We start from the raw sequence: 23,489 nt of genomic DNA, 5'->3' as shown, positions 1-23,489 counted from the left end.
ATATTGCAAAGGAAGCTAGGGGTCCCAACTTCATATTTTCCTATTGTGGGCATGGGAAGTATATGCACCAGGTGATTCTCACCAGTAATGTTGCATGGATTGCCAGCACCCAGGGCAGAGCAGGTATTGCGCCCCCTAGTGTGCTGAAGTGAGTGGGAGTGTCTCTACTGAAGCTCAGGGCAACGGGCAGAGGAAGCTGGCTGTGGGCAGGATGGAGGTGCTGGCCGTCGCCCAGCCATCAAGGCACCTCCATGCGGCACTGCTGCTGTTGCCAGATGGAGCCACAGAGAAGTGGTGGGACATGCATGCGCACCTCCTCGGGCTGGGGCGCCACCACCACCGTGTGTCTGGCCATCCACCCGTCTCCCCTGCCATGGACAGGGTGCTTGCAGCCAGCCTGGCACTGCCTAGCTGTGAGTCGAGGCGGCCCACTTGTAGCTCATACCAGTGCAGCAGACCTGGGCTCAAATGGGAGAAAAAAGTGAGCAAGAATTCCAAGGATCCAGTGGGTGAGTTGCGCATGGACACGTTTCTTCCCCTCTCTCTGCACGTGGGGAAGGGCTGATTTTGTGAGCGGGAAAGAATATTTCAATAAAGGGGCCCACAACAGTAGCCAAGGCTCAGGGTTGGAGAAGCATCCCTCATCCAACTTCCACCCATAAAAATTCTGTGCCCGGGGCACAAACATTAGCATGTAATACAACCTGTTATAAATACTTACATACTCAATGTAAAGGCATGCTGGCTAATGTTCTAATAATGAAACACAGTACATAACACTTAAAGCTGTTTTCAGATAATCTTCCACATCTACCTTGCAATTTAGTCTGCAATATCCTCATCTCTTCAGTTTGGTTTTGATTTAACATGCGAAGGTTCTGATTTTCCACTTCTAGCTGAAAGCATATAGACATAAGCTCCTTTTCATGAGTAGAAACACTGAAAAACATTGCATCCAGAGAAAAGCCATTTCCCCCTATCTTATATATATTAATAGTTCAAAATACTGCTTCAAGTAGGTAATATTCAAACCATATTTGTGTATCTTTGCCACATCTGAAAACAATATAATTGAAATGTTTATTAGAATCACAGTTGTTGATCTCAATGCTTATTTAGTGAAGGAATAGCTCAGTTGGTAGAACATGAGACTCTTAATCTCAGGGTTGTAGGTTGGAACCCCACTTTGGGCAAAGGACTCTTATATTGAAGGTTGGACTAGATGGCCCTTGTGATCCCTTCCAACTCTACAATTCTATGATTCTGTGATTTCAGTTTCTAGGTTCCTATTTCTTCATTTTGAAAAATTCTACATGTAATGGCTGCCATAAATCTTAAGACGAAAAAGGCACTAAAACCAACCCATTCTCTTCATCATCAACCACCTTAAATCAAAAGTATTTTCTTATTTCTAATGCACAGAAAGGGGGAATCCTAATTATCTTTAAATTCCCTCTCTCTGATGCTTTGGAGAAAAACAGTTACAGTACTGCATCTGGGATAGCACATCCTCTTTTCAAGCTGCCTATGTCCCACAGATGAGTAACATATGTGCGAATGACCAGAAGGACCAGTAAATACTTTTACATATCAGTAAAACTAGTGGACTTATTTGGAAAGCTGCTAATAACTCACTTTTTCATTTTTACTAGTGAGTAGATAAGTTGGGAAATGGCAGTTGTGTGCTAATGGAACATGAATTAGTCCACGAAGATTTTCATCTGTGCATAGTTTTGAGTTGCCATTTTGTTGGCAGGGGGTTTCCTGCTTGGCAGGGGGTTGGACTCGATGGCCCTTGTGGTCTCTTCCAACTCTATGATTCTATGATCAGTGAATGTCGTAATGAAAAAAACTTTAACCATATAATGCCTCCTACATTTTCAAGAATTTTCAAGTGTTTGCTGCTCATCTTTGATACATTTTTCTCACAGCACTCACCTCATGGAGCTTGACAGTCACCCATTCTTTTATCTTGGCAGCTTTTTCTTCTATAATTTTTGCCTCTTGTATTCTAATTTGCTTCTGAAAAAATGACAGACCCAGCTCTTTTGCAACTTGCATTCTTGACCCCAAGAAACGTTTTTGTCCACCCAACAATTGGCCTTATGCAATTAAAGCAGTATCTGATGCTTACGAAAACAGCCGACAACTCTCATCCCCTTACAAAAAGCCACTCTTGTAGAAACAACAAAAATCAATACCTCCACTAAAAATCCAGATCCTCAACCACAAAAGTGACCCCAGTCTCTCCTCCAGCTAATGAGAAAGCATCAATTGCCCTTGTACAAGTTTTATAGGGCAGGAACAAGACATCAGTACATCAACACTATGGCAGATGCTGCTGTGCTGGGACTAGATTGGATCTCAGTGCTATTATGGCAACACATAAATATATATGTTGGCAGCCTCAAGTCTGATCTTCTGCGAAGCTGCTTTATGAAGTTCTAAGAATTCCACCCCACCCCTCAAAAAAGGAACAGTTGCTCCAGAAATAAATAATATAGTGTTTCAAGAAAGCAGAAAGTTTGTCCCCAATACAATTTGTAAATACACAATTTTAAGGGCCCAAACAACTAGAAAAAGTCCCATTCGAAAGCGCCTTCTCAGATGCATGCCATGCAATATAGTCATCCACATTTACATTTCTGATCAAAATTTAAGATATGAATAGATATCTTTACAGAATCTGATTACTTTTTCCAAAAAGGCTTTCAGTGGAAGAAAATCTAGAAGGTATGGATTCTTTTCCCTACTTTGGTTCTTATCTGTTATACAACAAATTATAAATGTAGGTAACTGAGGGACAGCCGTATCATTTCCAACCTGTTCTGCAAGCTGTTCTTCCAAATTATGTATAATGTCATCTTTCTCCTGCACCAGTGTCTCCAGATCTTGACATCTCTTATATAGTCTTGTCTCTGACTCACTGGTTTGGACATTAGCAGCTTTTAGTTTCTCCTCCATAATTTGCACCTAAAAGTTAGAACATAACACTATATATGAAAACTGTTTACACCACAGAAATAAAAATAAAAAGAGAACCATGTATGCCACCTTGAGCTGCTGGAGGAAGGAGGGTAATTTTGGTAATTCCCCCTTTCCTTTGCAGCCCCCAGGTCTATTTCCCACACAGTTCTGGAGGATACTCTTTCCTTCTGGGACAACTTTTTGGGTGGACACCACGGATTGCAGGAGGAATAAGCAGAAATCACCTCCCACTACTTCCATCAGCAGGACAGTTCTGTGAGTAGAGTACCTCCCAAGAATAGTCTGGATCACCAGTATATACAACGATGAATGAACACCAGTGTTTTATAATTACAAGTTTAGCAGGGATTTTTTAAGGCATGCAATTTATTTTGAACTCATAGAGAAAATGTTTTAACTATTCCTGAAAAAATAGAAAGCAGATTACTTTCAAGACAGAAATTTGTTAAAACTGTTTTCTGAGTCAAATTGTCTAGTCCACCAATATTGTTCCCTGATGGCTCAAGCCATTTGTGAGCTGAGACTAGCATCTGCCATTGCACTGTGCCTAACCAACTATGTAATCCAACAGAGCTGCTTTAGCTGCATGCACATTCCCTCTGCAAAACACCAGCATGTATACTTAGACAGTGATGGCCCCTTGCTAGGATTCCCTGGTTAGGGAACAGTGAACCATCGCACGTGCTGACAATCTCATCACTCACTGTTACTACATGAGTTAACCTTCGTTTCCAGAATTTGTTTACTTTGCGAAACGGGATTAGATCTACTTTGCTTCTCTACTATTTACTGTAAATGGCATTTCTCCAGTGGTTTTCATAGAGATTCCTTACAATAAAATTGTACAGCCACCTTCTGCTTTTTTATTTAATTTTGTTCTGTTTAATATACTCAGCCTAGTAAGGGAACCACGGTTCTTCTTGGCCCATTTCCTCAAACATAAATTCCAACATTTTGAATCAGGGTCCTGTAAGAACCAGTGCAAAAAGTGGAGGAACTCCCATGAATAATCAGAACGGCTGGATTATAAGAACGTTATGAGTCTGCTGGATAAGGCCAATTTGTTCTAGCACTCTGTTCTCACAATGACCATCCCCTGCTTTTCACAAACATGACAGTACTGTTCACAGAATGCTGCAGCCAGGCCATAAAGGTTGAAGTCTTCTGCTAGTATTGCATGCATTCTGCCTCTGAACAGGGGCATTCCACTTAGTTACCCTAGTTTGTTTGTTTGCTGCTATGCTACTTTTCATCAATGCAGCTAACATCAAACCCATCAATGCAGCTAACAAAATAAAAAGTTACCATACATTCAAAAGGCAATATAAAACTACATAAAAAGTAACAGAAGAGAGTAATAGAACAGATTACAGCAATATTCAAAACATCTTCAAAAGCTAAACATCTTCAAAAGTTTAGTTAATGGCCATTGAGAGATCTATTCTCAGTGAATCTGTCTAATCCCCCTTTAAAGTCATCTAATCCAGTAGCCATCACTATATGCTGTGGCAGCAAATTCCATAAGTTAATGATGCATTGTGTGAAAAACGAATTTCTTTTGTCTGTCATGAATCTACTGCGAATGGATTCACTGGATGACCACAAGTTCTGGTACTGTGAGAGAGGAAGAAAATTATTTCTGTCTACTTTCTCCAAAACCTTTAAATAATTCCACAAACTTCTATCAAGTGTCCCCTTAATTGTCCTAAAACTAAAAATTGAAACAGTCCCAAATATTGCACAGAATGTGCTCTAATCCATGGATCATTTTGACTTTTTGAAAATATTTTGTATCTTTGCAACATCTGAGATGGAGTGACCAAACCGATACAACAGACAAGATCCCCAGCATAGATACACATGGATAGTTTATGAAGGTCCTGCTTCTGTAACGTGTCTAATATTAATTGCATAAACTATTATATTATGTTTTTGGCTAAATATTTAACAGTGCCCTGGTAACCGTTGCATGGATAATTCAATCAAAGCATTATTTGTGAGATCTTCTCAAATAATAGGTGGGGCGGGGGGAATTACTTAAAAGTAAATTCCATGAAACAAACGAAAGCAGTCCCGCATTTTTTCACTTTCTTGCAAAGAGATGGGGGAAATTGCAGAAAAGGAAGGGGTGAAACATTTGCATGCCCCTCTAACCAGTTCTGCTCAAGACTATTTTGAACTTTCCCCTGACTACTTTATACCATGTGTGGGCATGAATGTTTATAAAAGACAGAATGCAGAAGAGAAGCTAAATGCAAACTACCAATTTATTGAGTTAAAAAGTTTTAGGGCCAACCTTGTAATAATTTGTCAACAAAGACATTTACAGGCACAGAGCATGTCTATTTTAAACAAGAACAATAAATAAATTTAAGCCCTAAAACACCCTTTTCTCCTTTTGTATAAACATAGCTTATAATAGAGCATGTGGTCAAGTGTTGGAAAAGCTGAATATGCCTAACAACTCTGCTAAAGATAAAAGTCAAGGCTCAGTTATCTATAAATTGCTAGCATATTTGCAGAGGCACTCAGGCTAAGCCATGAAGGCATTACAAGGCAGGCATACCAAGAGGGATTCATGCTGCTCACAGTTGATATTATCTTCCTATTTAAATTCAGCCTCGTCAGGGAAATAAATCTGGAACCATCCTAGCAGTTTCTAATTAAATCTGAAGAACCAAAGCTTCTGTCCATAGCAAATTTGTAATCTCACAAGTTTATGGAACTGTCTCCACTCCTACCTAGGATTTCTTCACACTAGATGCATTTTCTATATAAATATCATGTTCATGTAGGAAATTGTTGTTTTGCAGTTTGTAGACACAAAGGGCTCTATTTCCAATCAGAGCTTTCTGAGGTATTCCTATGGTAAAATACAAATGTATGTCCAAGGCCAACAGCACTGGGGGGAAATATGGCAAGCAACTTCATAAAAATGGCTTGTGACTAGGTGACAAGAAGCAGCCTCCTTTCTTCTATTTGCTTCTGGAAACGTCACACACCTATCTGAGATTTTAAAACATACACAAGTGCTTTAGTCCCAATAGAAACAACCAGGCTTCACCGTGGAAAATCTCTGGCATTCATCTGTAACAATCCTGGTTTATGGGAAGAGCCATAGCTCAGTAGCCCAGCTACTGGAGGACCCAGGTTCAATCCATGACATCTCCCAGAAGGGCTAGGAGTGGCTCTCTGCCTGAAACCCTGGAGAGCTGCTGCCAGTCAGTGTTGGCCTGCAGGAACTCCTGAAATAGGGCTGGCACAGGATTCGTTGGATTCTCAACTGGCCCTGTTGCGTCAACCTGGGAGCTGGCCAGGGACGCGGACTTATAAAAAATATTGGGGGGGCCCGGAAAGGTCATGAATAATAAATAAGCTCATGAATATGCAAATAAAGTGGCTCCGGCCCTAAATAGGGCAAGCCACGCCCCCCCAGCCAGCCAATCGGCTGGCTGGGAGGTGTGGCCAGTCGGGATTCCCCTGTTCTCGCGGGGGCCAGGAGGAAGGAAATTCCCCCCGGCAGTGCCTTGGCAGTGGCGGTGGTGCTGCGAAGCAGCGAGGCAGGAGCCCCCGCCCCCGGGGATTCCCTAATCTCGGGGGGGACGGCCGGGGCTCTCCGACTAGGGTGCGCGGCTGGCTGGCTGGCTGGCTGGCGAGGGAGCAGGTGGGGAGGAGGCGGGGGACGGCGGCGGCGCTCTGCTGGAAGGGCGCGCCCGAGATTATTGGGGGGGCTGAGCCCCCCAAAAAAATTTTTTGAGGGGGCTCGAGCCCCCTCAGGCCCCATGGAGTCGGCGCCTATGGAGCTGGCATAGCAAAAATGCTTTTCCCCCTGCCCCTATTTTTCCACCCTGGCAGGCATGAGTGGGGGGGCCTGTGGAGGTACTTATACTGATCTAATAAGCCCTGCTGCTGCCAGCCAAGGATTTTGATTGCCCATTAAAACTTGACTGAATAATGGGTTAAAATATGATTTTAAAATATAAATACAGGTGGTGACCATTTTGCACTCATCCAATTGATGTGTCACCACCAATGCATGAGTCGTTTTCAGCCCCAGAAGGGGACAGAACGGGGGGTGGGTTGCCTGTAAAATAAATTTACATTAGGTTACATTAGGTTAAATTCAGAACATTGTTGCTACTGTACATAATTCTGCATTATGAACATACCTGCTGAAAAGCTTTTTCTGCTTGTCGATCTGCATCAATTACTTGCTTTTCAAGTTGCTGCATCTGTAAAGAGACATTTTAGTAGTAATAAAAATGAGATGCATGCTCCCTTGGTTGCTATCAATGGAAGTATTCTTCTTCGTCATAATATATAGCACTTTTTCTAAGGAATCAAAGAGATTCATATACATTAACTTGAGGGTCCATACAACAGTCTTATATTTCCATATTGCAGTCGAAGGTGGGTGGACCTAATTGTTAACAGCCTACCTTAGACCACCCAGAGAGTTCATGACTGAGGATCAAATCTATCACTTGGAAGGTTATCAAGGTTTAAAAAATTTAATAGCAACTCCAGGGAAGGTGATTCTCATAAAGCCTAGCATGTGGGGAGGGGAGGTTTAACCCTCCCTAGCTGGGATCCTGAAGAAAATCACCCTCCACACACAGCACTATGACTCTTAGCCTTGGGGGTGAGAAGAACTCCGATTAGGGTCAGTAAAAGCTCCCCACCCCCGGCTAATGGGAGCATTGCAATGTCACGACAGGATTGATGGGCAAAACGTCCCATCCCTATGCACTGTGGAATTGATAAAAATCAGAGGGCTCTGCACCTACTTTTAAAAAAAAATCCAATGTGCTTCTGAATTGCATCTTTACTATCACCTGTAGTTTAGCCTTGACCTAAGCTAAGATTTGAATGAGGTATTTCTTCGTTCATAGTTTGTATCACATAACCCACTATAAATGAGACTAAAGGTAACTCCAAAAAGAACTGAAGTAAAAAGCAAGTGTTGTATGTTAAACTGAACAGGGTAATTCTATGCATATCTACATGGGAGTCATAATGAATTCAATGAGGCTTACTTCTTAATAGACATAAATATGATTGGGCTGTTAATGACATTAAAGCCAGCATATCAGCTGATAAGCAAATTGCATGCATGAAACTCAGTGTTGATCTTTTGTATTTGAACCTGTTTTAAGGGAAGTATTTGGACAGTAGCTATTCCAGTTTATCCAACAGCATTCAGACATTATATTCTGCAAGTGCTTGCCACAGTTTAATGAGCCAAAGTGGGTCACAGGATCTGGTGTTCCCTTCATACTAGAATTTCCACCAGCACTTTTACCATGGGTCACCTGATCATTCCTAAACATGTGGTCCTAAATCCCAGTTCAGAAACCAGAAAAAATTTAGCCATCTAGTCCAGTGCATGTTTGTGACTATGATCAGCAAAAATATACCCCGCTAAGTTCATGTCTGGGGCTTAAGATGGAGAAAAGAATAAAACTGAAATCAGCCCCAAGTTGAATTGTTAATGGAGCATGCACTTAGAAAATAGTTCTCAGCTAGTTAATAAATTAATGCCAATACCAAATTGTAGCTCCTTGTAAAGTTGACTGTGTCAAGAAAGTATGTTAAGTAGTTTTGCATGAGTTCACAGTATGGATAAATTGGACAGCTTTCTGGCAGCATCTAAGCTTTGATCTTGTAACTTGGATATTTACTTAAACACTCTCAGATTCATGCAGTGCACAAGGTGCTCTAACTGTATGCTCAAAAACAGATATTTTAGCTGTCAGCATAGAAACTGGCTAATGTTTCAAGTTGGGTATTTTTTTTTCTGACAAAACTACCAGGAAGAGGAATTGTTGAAAGTTCTAAGAAGGATGTTCAGGTGTTTTATTACAGACTGTCCTTAACTACTGCCACCCAATGTAATAACAACATTTTAAAATTGGGTGGAGAACCACCAGTCCACAGGTTGATTCTGGCTCATAGTCCATTCCTGTCTGGCCTCATGGCTTCTGCTTCTTGGCCTCATTCCTCACTATTTCCATGCTGGGAACACGGAAGCCTCTTTCTCCCCACCTCGCATAGAAGCCAAATGAGCTGCTGGAATAGGTACAGAAATATCTGTCCCTCCTCTAGTACCCCTGGAGTGGTGTGAGGAGGAGGAAGATAAGGGTCTCTTTCTCTACCTAGAATGGAAGCTGAAAAGAGAGAGAGAGAGAAAGAGAGGGGTGGCAAAGATAGTGAAATGCATGGTCCACTGATTTTCTGCTTCAGCTCCAGCCAATGCCAGTATGTTGCCCTTGAGAGATTACCCTGAGGGAACATCCTTTACATTAAGAAAGGTTCCCTACCTGCTTTAAGGCTTAAATCCACATGTCTTGCTCAGCTCACTTTTCTCTTGGGTTGGTGGCCACAGAAAAATCTTCTACTGGCTATTATTCCTTGATGATTATTTGTGCATTTTTATTTATTTCAGTTTCTCATTTTGCTTTCTTGTTTTATTTCTAAGTGCACTTTTCCTCTTCATCCTATTCTTCACTTACACAAGTCTCTTGCAATGATCTTGTCCTGATGTTTCTCTACTTCTAAACTATCTACTTTTTTCTTAACCCTCTCTCAATCTTTAAAAAGCAACTCTTACTCCTTTTAATCTTCCTTCTCTATTGTAAATTTTTACCTCTCTAATTCAGTTTGGAGATCTACCATTTGGGCAGGATTCAACTTAATAGCTGTGCTAGCAGGAGCCAGAACAAGTCCCAATAGCACAATAGCCTCCTTCCCCCACACCCTCCTCAAATCAGCCTGGGGGGTCAGGAGAACTCTTAGAGTACTGTACAGAGAGAGGGGGAGCTAATTTCACCAGACAAGCAGAAACACTTCTGCTGATGCAGCAATCTCCTTAGGTCTACTTTGAATTCTGCCCTTTGCCACTTGTTTGCAAAACATTTTGAGGATAAAATTGCTTGCCTCCACTGAGATCTTAACTCCACAGTTATAGCAGATGGATCTCATGGGTGTCCAGAACACAGTCTAGTCTTGTTGTGTTGAATGAGTTTCAGTTAGTAATGCTCAAGGATGTGGCCAAGGTGCTTGTATCAGTCAGGGCAAATACTTGCGCTCTGGACTCTTGGCTGATAAAAACTAGTAAAGAGGGGATGGAAGTGATTAATGCCTCCTTGCAAGACAGGGTGGTCCTTGCTTGCTTTAAGGAGGCAGTGGTAAAATCGCTCCTCAAGAAAATGCTCCCTGGATTCAGAAAATCTAAGTAACTACCGGCCAGTTTCTAATCTCCCTTTCTTGGGCAAGGTTCTTGAGCAGGTGATCTCAGACCAGATTCAGGTGCTCTTGGAGGAAACTGATTTTCTAGAGCCATTTCAATCACGTTTTAGGCCCGGTTTTGACACAGAAACTGCTTTGGTCACCCTATATGATGACCTGTGTTGGGAGAGAGATGAGAGAAATGTGTCCCTGTTAATTCTCCTCAACCTCTCAGTGGCTTTCAATACCAACAATCATGGTGTCCATCTGGAGTGGCTGTCAGAGAAGAGTTGGTGGCACTGCTTTGTGGTAGTTCTGGTTTCCAGAGATTGTAGCTTGGGGAGTGTTCTTCAGCCCTGCAGAACCTTCAATGTGGGATTCTTCAGGGTTCAATTTTATTCCCTATGCTGTTTAACATCTACATTAAACCTTTGTGTGGGGTTATCTGGAGTTTTGGAGTACATTGTCAATGATATGCTGATGACACACAGCTCTGTTTCTTTTTTACAGCTGCAGGTGAGGCAGTGGATATGCTAGATTATTGTCTTATCTTGGTAATCGATTGGATGCAAACTGAAGCTCAATCCATATAAAATGGAGGCACTGTTAGTGGGCGGTTCCATAAACTCGATGGCTGGGAGATTTAGGAGTGGGTACACAGCTTGGACTTACTTCTGGATCTTTTGCTGCCACTGTGGAGGCCACCTCGCTCAGGTGGCCTCCACAGTGCGGAGTGCCTTTCACCGGTTCCTGTTGGTGGCCCAATTGTGCCCCTGTCTGGATAGGCACAGCCTAACTACTGTTGTCTATGCTCTGGTAACCTCTAGGTTCGATTACTGCAATGCGTCATACATAGGGCTGTCTCTGAAGATAGTTTGGAAACTTCAGCTAGTGCAGAATTCGGCAGCCAGGTTGCTCACCGGCGAAAGATGGTTTGAGCATATTACACCGATCCTGGCTCAATTGTACTGGCTGCCAATCAGTATCTGAGGCCAATTTAAAGTGTCCCTTTTGACCTATAAAGCCTTAAACAGCTCAGGACCACAATACATCAAGGACTACCTCTCTCCATAGGAACCTACCCAGATCCTAAGATCATCCTCTGAGGCCCTTCGTTGTGTGCCTCCTCCACAAGAGGTCTGGAGCATGGCAACACAAGAACGGGCCTTTTCTGCAGTCCCCATTTGTGGGGAGGTTTGGCTAGTGCCTTCACCATACAACTTTAGGCGCCAGGCAAAAATTTCCTCTTCAACCAGGCCTTTGGCTGACTGATATCCAATGCCCAAACTCGGAACTATGGTTACATATATATCATACTTAGAAAAACCATCGTTAAAGACACAAAAATGAGTCAGATTTTTTAACATACAACTAAACTCAGGAAATTACTACTCTACATCTGACACTAATCAAACAATTCTCTGTGAGTTATTTTTGTTCCAACAATGAACAGAGAAAAGCCACATGTGAATAAATATCTAATGCCTTAAGGAAAAATAGTTCAAAAGCAAAGGCGATCAGCTTCCCTGCAGTCTCTTCCGTAGAACACTCTATACTATGTCACAGAGTTCAGCTGAAAGTCTTTAGACTTTATTTAGAAGCATTTTTGTTTCTACTTATCCCACAAACTGTATCATATTTTATTCTATGTTTATGACTTACATTCAATCAGATCTTCAAATATTTGCTATCAATTTTCTCCAAATAAAGAACAGTTTTCATTAAACAAAAAAAGGTAGATATATATATAAGCCTGGTAATATCAGTAAGTACAGTTGGGTGACTCAACTAGGTAAGCAAGATTGCAATACTTTAATAGGCGATGGTCAGTCTAGGGTCTTGAGATCAACTTTCTCTTTTTCAATATTTACATGGCAAATTTCTATTTTGATATACATTAAATAATGGGAAATGTTGTCAGAATTGGCTCCTGCCAAATTACTAAGGGTTGAATTGTAAGAGCTGGTTAAGAAATGCGAAGACTGGGAAGAATTAAGAGATAAGGCAACTGTAGGTAGTCCCTACAAATACAGTGGTACCTCGGTTTTCAAACGAAATCCATTCCGGAAGACCGTTCGAGTTCTGAAACGTTTTGAAAACTGAAAACTCAAAATAGAAGCCTCAAAACAGAAATCTCAATACGGAAAACTCAATATGGAAGCTGCGTTTCCAGTTCGACTTCCGAGGTGCGCTCGAAAACCGAAGCATTTACTTCCAGGCTTACGGTGTTCGAGTTCTGAAACGTTTATTAAGAGAGACGTTCAAAAACCAAGGTACCACTGTATATTACTTCGGCTAGAGTACAAATCACATATTTATCATTATTGTTCATTTTCATGGAAGGCAGTCAAGAAAGCTTATAAACATGGATTTCACAGGAAGACACAAAACTCCAAATGTACACTGGGATTCTAAGGGAGCTGCAGTTCACAGCTTATGTGGCTCTGAATTGATAAATAAAGATGTATGGGCCTTAATCTGGCCGCTAGACAAACACAATGGCCAACATATAATGTCAGGACAGTTGCTGGTATAGTTACATATCTCCTCTGCTGCACTGGGATGTACCACAGCGCCTACAAAGTCTGAAGCAAATTCCTTTCATATTAATCAAAGCGAAAAGCAAAGCAAAGCAGACTCTATATCCATCTCTTTGCCTGACCGCATGAGTGTGTCCCCTTGAGATAGGGAGTGAAGGAATGAAAAGCCTCATTCCCCCTTTGCCCTTCTCCACAGCTTCCTTGACAAGTTATTGTGCACACAGGAATTTGGCAGGAAAGGTTCAATTAAGGACAGGTGTCAGGGTCTGTGCTGAAGCTTCAAGGTTTTAGCATTCTTCCCAGGTTCTCCAGAGGAAGTTCCAACAGCGCCTGACCTTTACTAGGTACTCTACCCTTAGCTTCTTCTTGCCAGTTTGTATAAAGTACAGTCGTACCTTGGATCTCGAGCACCTTGGCTCCCGAACAAATCGGCTCCCGAACGATCGAAACACAGAAGCGAGTGTTCTGGTTTTCGAAAGCTGAATGTCTGGCATGGCTTCTGATTGGCTGCAGGAGCTTCCGGCAGCCAATCAGAAGCCACACTTTGGTTTCCGAACAATCTGGAAGTCGAACAGACTTCCGGAACAGGTTCCGTTCAACTTCCAAGGTATGACTGTACCTCTGCCATTGAGAAAGTGAACATTGGGATACATCAGGTGTTTTTACCAGCATTAGCAGTTACTCCTGCCAAGCATGACCACACTCATACCTAAACAGTGTCTTCATAAGGTCAACCAAGTTTGCTGACAGATTGGGTTATCACAAATTAGTACAAAAGCTTAGGCAATTAGAAGATCTGCAGTTTTACAGTTCTTCAGTTTTGATACACAGACCAGTGAAATGGAAAAACCAAAAGAGAGAGAAAAGATAAAAGCTTTCTTACTGAGAAAACTTCTGCTTTATACTACACTGTGCTCTCCGACAGCACTGCCATTTTCCATTGTGCATTATTCCCTTACTCCCCAAAGACTGATATCTTTTTTCATCCACTCAGATTCCAAGAGAGTATTTAAATTACATGATCGCCAGAAGACGTCCTGTGTGGGGCTGTTCAATATAATATTTACTTTTTGCTTAAGAGTGAAATTGGCACAAATTTCCTCCAACAGCCAATGCTGTCATTCTACAATATGCAGCTGCTCTGTCAGGATCTTAGTCTCAGATCTGTGCCAGTACCTACTGTACATATTTATGTATTCCTTTATTTTTTGCCAATTAACCCAGCAAAAGCACTGAAAATTCACTGGAATGATTCTATTTCTCAGAATGAGCCATTTTAATTACCATCATATATCAAATTCCAGCCGTTTTGATCCAGCAGAAAACACCAGACACTCCAGTTAATGTCACAATACAGTGTTACTTCTCTTTGCCAAGATCCTTTAAAATAACATTGCACTCCAAAATTGATTCTACAAACACGTCACTACAGGGTTCCATGTTTATTCTGTAACAATAATTTTCAGATCAAGTTTACTTTAAAAGAATTTGTGCTTTCTAACAGCTGGGCTTAAAACTCTGCAGTCCTGAAAGTCAAGAGATGCTATTTCTCCTTCTGTCATTAGCTGCATCAACAAAAATTCTGCAGGCCATCTAGTTCCAAAAACAACAAATATGCCCACTCTACTGTGTATTTGAATTATTCCTTAATATAGTCTATACCAGTAAATGAAGAGACAACCAGTTTTTAAACACTTCATCTGCATTAATGAAAATGTGATATTATTTGTTCCTGTCATGCTTCTAGTGAGTGATAAAGGTAGGAGCCTTATCACACAATAGCCTCCTCCTTACCCCAATATTATTAAATTAAACAAATATTTAACATTTACTGCATTATACAAATATAGCAATAAACTATAATGACATTAATCATTTTGGCCATTAGTCATTTTTATTAATTAGCATCTTTTTATTAATATGTAGATGGCTTCTTCAGTGTTTGCTGATGTTTGGAGGAAAAAAATTGATTAGCAACTTTCTTTGTTCATATTGTTCCCAAATGGGTCAGTGCCCATGGATGTTAACTAGATGGTTGCTGGTTCGAGCAGTGGGTTGGCCCCTTTCAACTCTACGATTTTTTGATTTTTTTATTATGATTTTACAAAACTCCGTTTTTATAAAACTTCTCAACCTGGTCACTCAAAGGAATTTCTCTTTACAGGCAACCAGATTAATGGCTATGTATAGAAGCCCATGCTAAACCATGCAAGGGACTTTGCGGGGAATCTAAGGTGAATGAAGGCCCCATGGCCTCTTGTATCAAGTTATAAAAGCTATCAGGCTATCTCAAGTCTTTAAATAGTCAAATGAGGTAGAATTATTCAGCTGCTTTGCTCCACTTGCCAGGCACAGGATGCTACTTCAGCTATTGTTGTGCAAGCAGAGGTTTTATACTGAAATAGCTAACACAACATAAGTCTCCAAGTTATTTAAGTTTCTGAACAATGTGCATTAAAGATGCAAAATGGATTGCCAAAAAGCAGAGGCAAACATGCCAAAGTTCAACTCTTCAAGCTAATTATTAAGCAAACATTTTTCTCCAAATTTAGTCATAAGACTCTCCTATAGCTAGCAATAATATATTACAAATATTTCCAGCCTCCCTCCCTCTCTTCTCCACTTACCAAACACTTTTCCTTTACCAGTTCTGGGTTGTGTTTTTTTTATAAGGTATAAGGATAGAAATGCCAAATTACCCCCTCACCATTTCCTGTTTTTACAACCATCCTTCAGTAAACAACTATTATTGAACACATACTAAAACCACAAAAGGAGCTAAATATATATTTTTAAACATGCATAAATGGCACTTCTGTCATACTTCATACCAAATACACTCTTCCCAAATGCCATGCTGTCCCCAGGGGGGAAAGGTCATAGAAATGCTAGGTAAGAGAAGTTGGAAAAGAAATTATGAAGAGTTCTTTTAAAGGTGGGAGGAAAGTTGAGACAGTCTCTTTATAATAGTACTCATGTCCATTATTTAGAACATAGGTTTCTTGAAGGCAGGGGCTTGCCTTTTCTGTTTATTTATTTAAATATGTTTTCCATTGCATTTTTTTGACATATACAAGTCCACAAGCTGTATGTTGCTAATGCATGCTGCTTCCAGTGAGCTGGAGATGGCTTACAAATATTGTCTCATAAACTAGCAAAGACCTAAAACAATTCATCAGTTAGATAACAAATACTGTTAATACAGAATGGAATTCAGAAAAAAAGAAAAGAAAATACACTGCCCAACCAATGTACGTTCACATTATAAGCAGATTTAAAACAAAGCCGATTTAAATATCACGTGTGAAAATTATCTTCATGTCTGACTGTAGTCCTAGAAATAATTGTTTCTAAAGGCCATTCCCAGAACAGCTTTAGAGTACATATGTACTTATTCCCAGCTGTCTTCTCTTTTAACCATCCTGGCACATACAAGAACCCCAGAAGGAAAAAGTCTATCTACACAATTCATTGCTGATACAACCAGATTACAAAATCACCTTGTTCTGAGATTATACAAACAGAAACTATTGCTCCTGCTTAGAACAGGTCTGTTGTCACACGATTTTAGCGTGTACTAGCACCACACATGGGGCAGGCTGCAGAGGGGTTCAAACAGATTTAACCCTTTCTGCTGATGTTTCCTGCTTAAAATTGAAAACATTGCTACAGTTACCATCTTCCCAGTATACCTATGCAGTACTAAACTGCAGAGGTGTGCATGGGGAAGGACAACAGGTGCAAATTTTTGTCCCCAATTCTCATCTCTAGTAGGAAAGGTAAAGGTAAAGGGACCCCTGACCATTAGGTCCAGTCATGGTCGACTCTGGGGTTGCGGCGCTCATCTCGCTTTATTGGCCGAGGGAGCCGGCGTACAGCTTCCAGGTCATGTGGCCAGCATGACTAATCCGCTTCTGGCGAACCAGAGCAGCGCACAGAAACGCCGCTTACCTTCCCGCCGGAGCGGTACCTATTTATCTACTTGCACTTTGATGTGCTTTCGAACTGCTAGGTTGGCAGGAGCAGGGACCGAGCAACGGGAGCTCACCCCGTCGCGGGGATTCGAACCGCCGACCTTCTGACCGGCAAGTCCTAGGCTCTGTGGTTTAACCCACAGCGCCACCCGCATCCCTAGTAGGAAAAGAGACCAAATAAATGTTCTATGAGGACATTCCCTGCTTTCCTCTGTAGTATTGTGCTATGAAAATACTTTTTCTTTTCTGATTGGTAGGAAATGGAAAGAGGAGTCTTCACAGCTCTTGGTCTGGGGGAATCAGGAAGATATTGCAGATTTTTTTACTTATTATGTCAAACAAAATGTACCCCTTCCCCCAGATTCTCCCAAGAACCACCATCAAATAATTTAATTAACTGTTTTTCTTTTTTGGGTATATTTAAATATATTGCTGATAATCTCAAAAGTTGAGTACTGATTTTGTATAACAGTATTTTTATCCTACTTTGGAAAGTCCAAAATAAGCTTTTAAGAGTAAACCTGAAAGAACAGATTTAAACCAGCATTTGGTGAAGCTCAATTCATTGCTCAATCCATTGCTTACAAGGGGGAACTGATCCCATGGAATGGTCCAGTTTCCACAGGACTTTTGGGCCAGTACTTCAACATCCAAGAACTATGGACTCAGAAGTGTCAGCAACAATGGCATGACCCTGTTTATGCAATAAAATGTTAGCTTTGAGTTATTTAATAGAAACTGCCTTACCATTCTTCTTTGAACTCCAAAAAGGGGATAAGGGGAATGGTGGTTAAGCAGATATGGATGTATGCAAGAAAACTGTAAGACTAAGAGGCAGAAAGGATCTTTCCCCTGGGGCAAATGTAAGTGAGTTAACCTGATGAAAACAGATTTTTATTTTTTAAAAAATCCTAATTTCTCAAAAAGACTGAATTAGCAGTGACATATATAAAATTCCTATTCCTATTCAGGAAACATATTGGGGTCATGATGGAGAGTTCAATGAAAATGGCAGTGTGCAGTATCAATGAATTAGGCAAACTTCATGCTAGGAAAATAAAACAGTCAAGGTTAGGATCAGGACTTATGTTTTACATATTGTACTAATTTGTTTAGTGTACAACTGAACTTCCCTTCCGAACCCCACTTTAATTAATCTTGTGTTTTGACATTCAAATTGAGAACGTGGAGTGGGTGTAAATTCCTAGATCCACCCTTAGACACATTCCCAAGGCTGCATGTTGGCAACCCGTAGAATAGCTTCCCATTCTTTCATGAGTGTGTTTAAGGGTTATGTGTGAAATGCATATACACTGAAGTTCCAGAGACAGATTTAAAAATGCTCTGTTACCTGTTCTTAGTTTCACACATTGCACCCACCTCCTTCATTTCTTTTCTGTGTTCTCTCTTGGGTGGCCTCTCTGGAGTTGAACTCCAAAAAGGAATTTGGCACATTGCCTGTTCCACTGGACTACAGTCTGGCCTAATCCTATAGTAGTATTTAACCTCATCATGCCCCAACCCTTCATTTTCCTTGATCCCTTAGCACTTGATAACAGTCTATAGTGAATGAACTGGGTCAGATTTCACCAATGTCATATATGCCCTAGCTGCTGATAGAGGAAAGAAGTGACAACACTGTCACTTTGGTACTTTGTGTATTAGGTGAACTGTGACAAAAACATGTGTTGTAGAAAAGGGAAAGGAAATATATTTTCCATTGTAAAATGCCAACTGCACTCAGCTTACAGAAAAACACTCCTGACATTTCCCTGAGAAGGGTGTTTTCCCTTTATTTATTTTGCAATACTTTGCAGATTCAGAAAACTCAACAGTAATAAAATAAATTCCACTTGAGCTCTACAGACAGCATAAGTATGTTACAGTAGAGGTACTTTCTACACCATTCTTTGAATTCCTATGAAGACCTCTCCCACTTGCAGCAACAGCAACTTCTGCTTAGATCTTCAACAAATTCTCTTTCTTTGCATATAACTTTTTATAAAGCACACCCTGACTAGGCATAAGGGGGGGGGGGATTCAGTTTCCACTACTGAAGGTCTGTATTCCCTTGTGTGCTTCCTACTCCCACATTCTCTCCCATAAATGCTGCAAGGTCATGCTGTTAATCATCCAATGTGTGCTGACTTCAGAAAGAAACAAAAGACTGAACCTGCCGAGTGAGAATTTCTTTAAGGATAATTTAAAAAGGCAACATTGTATAGATACCACATTTGTCTCATGTTTAATAGTTGGGTTTTTGAGGAAATTCTTACCATTTCTCATCTGTGCTTGTGCTGACAAGACATTAAATCAACCTGTAACCTTCTAGATATTGCTGGACTACAACTCCCAACATCCCTAACCACTGACCATGCAGGCTGTAGCTGGGAGGGGGCCACAGGTTCGGCACCCCTCTATTAAATTTCTCTCAGTGATAAGTTTTGCCTTCAGACATAGATACTGCAGCTTATCTTGTTTGTTTTGCTTGATAGGTCAGGGGAGTAGATTCATTCAGGCACATCCTTTACACCTTGGAGACACAAGTCTTTGTCTGTTTGAATCATACAGTATTGTGGTCTGCCAGCAAAAAAGGATGGGAAATATTCTCCCGATAGCTTTCTTAAACCAACATGTTTAGTCTGTATGAGAAATGGAAGGGACTCATGAGCTTTCTCTGCACCCCTGGTATAAAGAGGCCTTTCTTATTTCAAATATTATTTCAGTTATTTATGTGAAATTAATTACATTTTCAGCACTTTGCTGATTTTGCATTGCTCACTGTTCTCCCCTATATTCCCTGCCAACTGGAAAAGCAGCAGACCACCCTTGCAGTCCAAATGGCTATATAAAAACCTGTGAAACAGGAAATACTATACAAATCAAATATCCTTAATAGCTAACGGTTTGCAAACTTATTTTAGCTTCAGAACACACACACATTTACAATGAACTGTTATTGTCCATGACAAGAAAAAATGCTCAACTGTCTACTGTCAGATGCAGCTCTACTTGTACGAAAAATGTAAGCATGATGAGTCATGTCAGAATATGATTGTGTGTTCAAATGAATATATTCTTAAAAGAACTGTATTGTGGAAAGACAGCATTCACATTCAGATACATACACATGCTAATGGTCATTGGAAAGTGTACCAGTTCCTCATTCAGCAACTGATATGCATGTAGGATTCTAATTTCACACCTGAATCTTCTTAGTTTGATTGAGACTGTACACCACCATAATCCTGCTTCCTATATAGAACAGTATTTCTTCTTTAAAGACCACATATATTTTCTTTAGGAATAAATATATTAATAAGAGGACACTTGAATAAAAGTCTAATGATTACCACAGCCAGATAACCTGATCACACAATAAACATCTATTAAGTTATTTGGAACATGATTTAATTATAGATTCTTTAAAAACAATAACTTTTATTTTATTAAGACGGTTTAAGACCTACCTTGTCTGCTAACAACTCTCTAATTTTGCTTGCTTGGAGGCGAAATTTCATCAGCTGGGATTCTAGAGCTATGCATCTTTCTTTCCAGTTTATAGTTCCCTCAAACTCTAGCAGCTCTGCCATATTTATGCTGTGAAGGGAGAAAACAAGCTATTTAATACTCCATATAATTGTTTCTTCATTCTTATACACATATAGAAGGTGTTCCTAAATGTCATAAAACATAGCATAGTAAACATGTTTACTCTGTAGTAAGTTCTACCAAGTTCAATGTTTGCTCTCCAGTATTATTATTATTATTAATTTTGTATACCCCACTTCATCTGTAGATCTCAGGGTGGCTGTATAAAAATACAGTGCATTTAGGACTACAATTTTAATTTAACAACTTCAGTAATATCCAAAGAGAGATCATACACATATACAGTGGTGCCTCGCAAGACGAAATTAATCCGTTCTGCGAGCCTCTTTGTCTAGCGGTTTTTTCATCTTGCGAAGCAACCCTATTAGCGGCTTAGCGGATTAGCGCTATTAGCGGTTTAGCGGCTATTAAAGGCTTAGCGGCTATTAAAGGCTTAGCGGATTAGCGGCTAAAAGGCTATTAGCGGCTTAGCGGTTTAGAAAAAGGGGGGGGGAGCGAAAAAAAATCTGAACACTTGCAAGATGTTTTCGTCTTGCAAAGCAAGCCCATAGGGAAAATCGTCTTGCGAAGCAGCTCAAAAACGGAAAACCCTTTCGTCTAGCTGGTTTTCCGTCTTGCGAGGCATTCGTCTTGCGGGGCACCACTGTAACGTTCCAGTGTTTGATCTCAACTTATTGAGTTGGGGCTAGGTACAAATCTTTCCCGTAAAATCATTTTGCAAACCAATAAGCTCCACTGACAAGAGATGGATTAGGAAATATCACCCATTTATTACTCTGGACATTTCATATCCAAACTGCAACTTTAAAAGATCCAGTTTAACTAATTAATGTTTCTATTATTACTTATTAGACTAGTTACACAAAGGTCTCCAAGCAACTTACAGCATATTTAAAAACATGAGCATAAATACATTATAATATCAATACATTCACACAAAAACGCATGAAATTACAAAATTCACAAAACAAACCTCCATAACAGCCATAGAAAAGTTTTGACAAGTTACCACTATCCAAATAGAGTTGTAGCTGAGCCAACAGCCTATGCTGACGGAAGGCACTCTGCTGAGGTACCTGTGTCTCCTCTGAAAGCAAATGAACCCCCCACACTACAAACACACTCCTATTTAATGGATATTTACTACTTTTTAGCAAAATAAAAAATCTCATGAAACAGTTTACAAACTGCATTAACAGACTCAAGTAAATATAGAACGACAATTTTCTTGGTGAGCCACTGAAAGCCAAGGTGAAAAATAGATCTTTATGGCTCTTTTAAAGGTATTGAGGGATCACGCTTGCCAGATATCACTTGTTTCTATCATGAAACCAACGAGAAAAAGACAATCAAGATAAACAACTATTGGCTGAAAGAATGTTTAATTATCTACCACATTATTTACATGTACAACAGTTTTCAATATTTTCCAACAAAAACTGTTATAGGGCTAACGCCTAGATTATTTAGAACTTGTCAGTTATTTATCTGTTTAAAGCATTTTGGCCCTTTAGTAAAAAAAAAAGTTAGTTAGCTAGTCTTACTTCTAAGGGCATAAACATGCTTTGCACTGTAAAACAACTAGTCAGTGCTCTTTTCTGTTCAGGTAGATAAAAATAAAATTCCATTACAGTGGTACCTCCGGTTGCGCACGGGATCCATTCTGGAGCTCCAGTCGAATCCTGAGCTGTGTGTATCCTGAGATGCTGCTTCTGCGCATGTGCACGGTGCATAGAGCGCATCCTGCACATGCGAGCGTGGCGAAACCCGGAAAAATACTTCCGGGTTTGCCGCGCACATATCCCGAAGGATACATAACGGGAGGTGAACGTAAGTAGAGGTACCATTGTACTGCATCAGGCCTAGCAAAAGTTTGGAACATAAGCTCTACTTTCCACCTTTCACGTGGCTGTAACCAGGGGCACTGCTAGGAACTAAATAACACAACAGACCCTTAACACATATTTGCATATGCTAGTCATAATAACAATAATTTTATTATTTATATCCCGCTCATCTGGCTGGGTTGCCCCATCCACTCTGGGCGGCTTCCAGCACATATAAAAACATAATAAAACATCAAACATCAAAACCTTCTGAAACAGGACTGTACAGTAATTCATATGTAAAGATGAAAGTTTAAGTCTTCAATCAAATTAAGATGGTGGGGGTTGTGGGTCTTACTTGAATTGCACTTTACAGCACACCCAGAAATCTTGCAAGCATAGATGTCAACTCCTAGGGGCTGAGGTCCTTTCAGCCCCCCATAAAATATTTGAGGGGGGCATGGCCCCACAAAATTGATGGGCATTGGCATTCAAATGGTGTGTGTGCTGCATCATGTGATCGATTCTGTGGGGCAGGGCTGATTACCTGACACCCTCTCCCCCATATTTTATTCAAGTTGGCACCCCTGCTTGCAAGCAAAGTAAAATATTAATTGTTATTTTTTTAATAAATGGGGATGCAGGAGGTTTGAGGCCCAGTACAAAGGACCTGGGATTTGGGTCCCCTCCTAACACCACTTCTGCTGTAAGAGTACTTCATTTCAACATTTGCCAATACAATTCGGATGAATCATCTCCTCTTTTCTCTTTTAACTTTCCCTTCTGAGTTTTTGTTTGTGTTAATTTCATTTGTATTGTTTTCTTTTTAAAATTGAGTTCTAAAGATCTCAAGGATAATTACCAAAAACAACCGGTACCACTTACCAACAAATAGTATCAAGAATGTTTTTGGCTTTTCAGAGCTTCCACATAGGTGGAAACTGAAGTTTGTGGAAATAAAGCAGCCATAAGCAAACTTGCCCCCCCCCCAGATGTTTTGGACTACAACTCCCATCATCCCTGACCACTGGTTCTGTTAGCTAGGGATGATGGGAGTTTTGGTCCCAAAACATCTAGATGGTCGAGTTTGCCTATGCCTGGAATAAACTTTCTGCAGATGTCCCAGTGAATATATGAACATGACAAACAGGGTAGAATTTTTCAGTGTTCAAGCATTTAACTGAGATATAAATATGATATCACTCATATAAAGCTTGAAATTGACCCTATTATTGTGAGGGTTTTGTTAGTTATAATTCCAGCAAATTATTTGCTTTGCATTTTCCAAAAAGCAAAGGATTATGGAAATATTTGCTGGCACA

The 23,489-nt window shown here is 40.4% G+C and overlaps 1 protein-coding gene across 3 annotated transcripts in view; it reads right to left on the bottom strand.

Moving 5' to 3' along the window:
• Positions 1 to 23,489, bottom strand: part of PLEKHH2 (pleckstrin homology, MyTH4 and FERM domain containing H2) — a 130,296-nt gene that overhangs the window by 103,544 nt on the left and 3,263 nt on the right. For 2 of the 3 annotated variants that reach the window (XR_014523526.1, XM_083494099.1), the window contains exons 2-6: positions 20,200 to 20,329; positions 7,158 to 7,220; positions 2,824 to 2,973; positions 1,939 to 2,022; positions 815 to 896 (exon numbers count right to left, since the gene is read on the bottom strand). Coding sequence is in view for 2 of the 3 variants with exons in the window: in XM_083494099.1 (XP_083350225.1) it covers positions 815 to 896; positions 1,939 to 2,022; positions 2,824 to 2,973; positions 7,158 to 7,220; positions 20,200 to 20,322 (502 nt within the window). In the remaining variant the exon portion in view is untranslated. The remainder of the gene's footprint in view (positions 1 to 814; positions 897 to 1,938; positions 2,023 to 2,823; positions 2,974 to 7,157; positions 7,221 to 20,199; positions 20,330 to 23,489) is intronic. The other variant, XM_083494100.1, reaches the window with a different exon arrangement.

Source organism: Podarcis liolepis, assembly GCF_965112155.1.
Source record: "Podarcis liolepis genome assembly, chromosome: 3".
In the NCBI taxonomy this organism is placed as follows: domain Eukaryota; kingdom Metazoa; phylum Chordata; class Lepidosauria; order Squamata; family Lacertidae; genus Podarcis; species Podarcis liolepis.
This window is presented reverse-complemented; position numbering and strand designations above follow the sequence as displayed.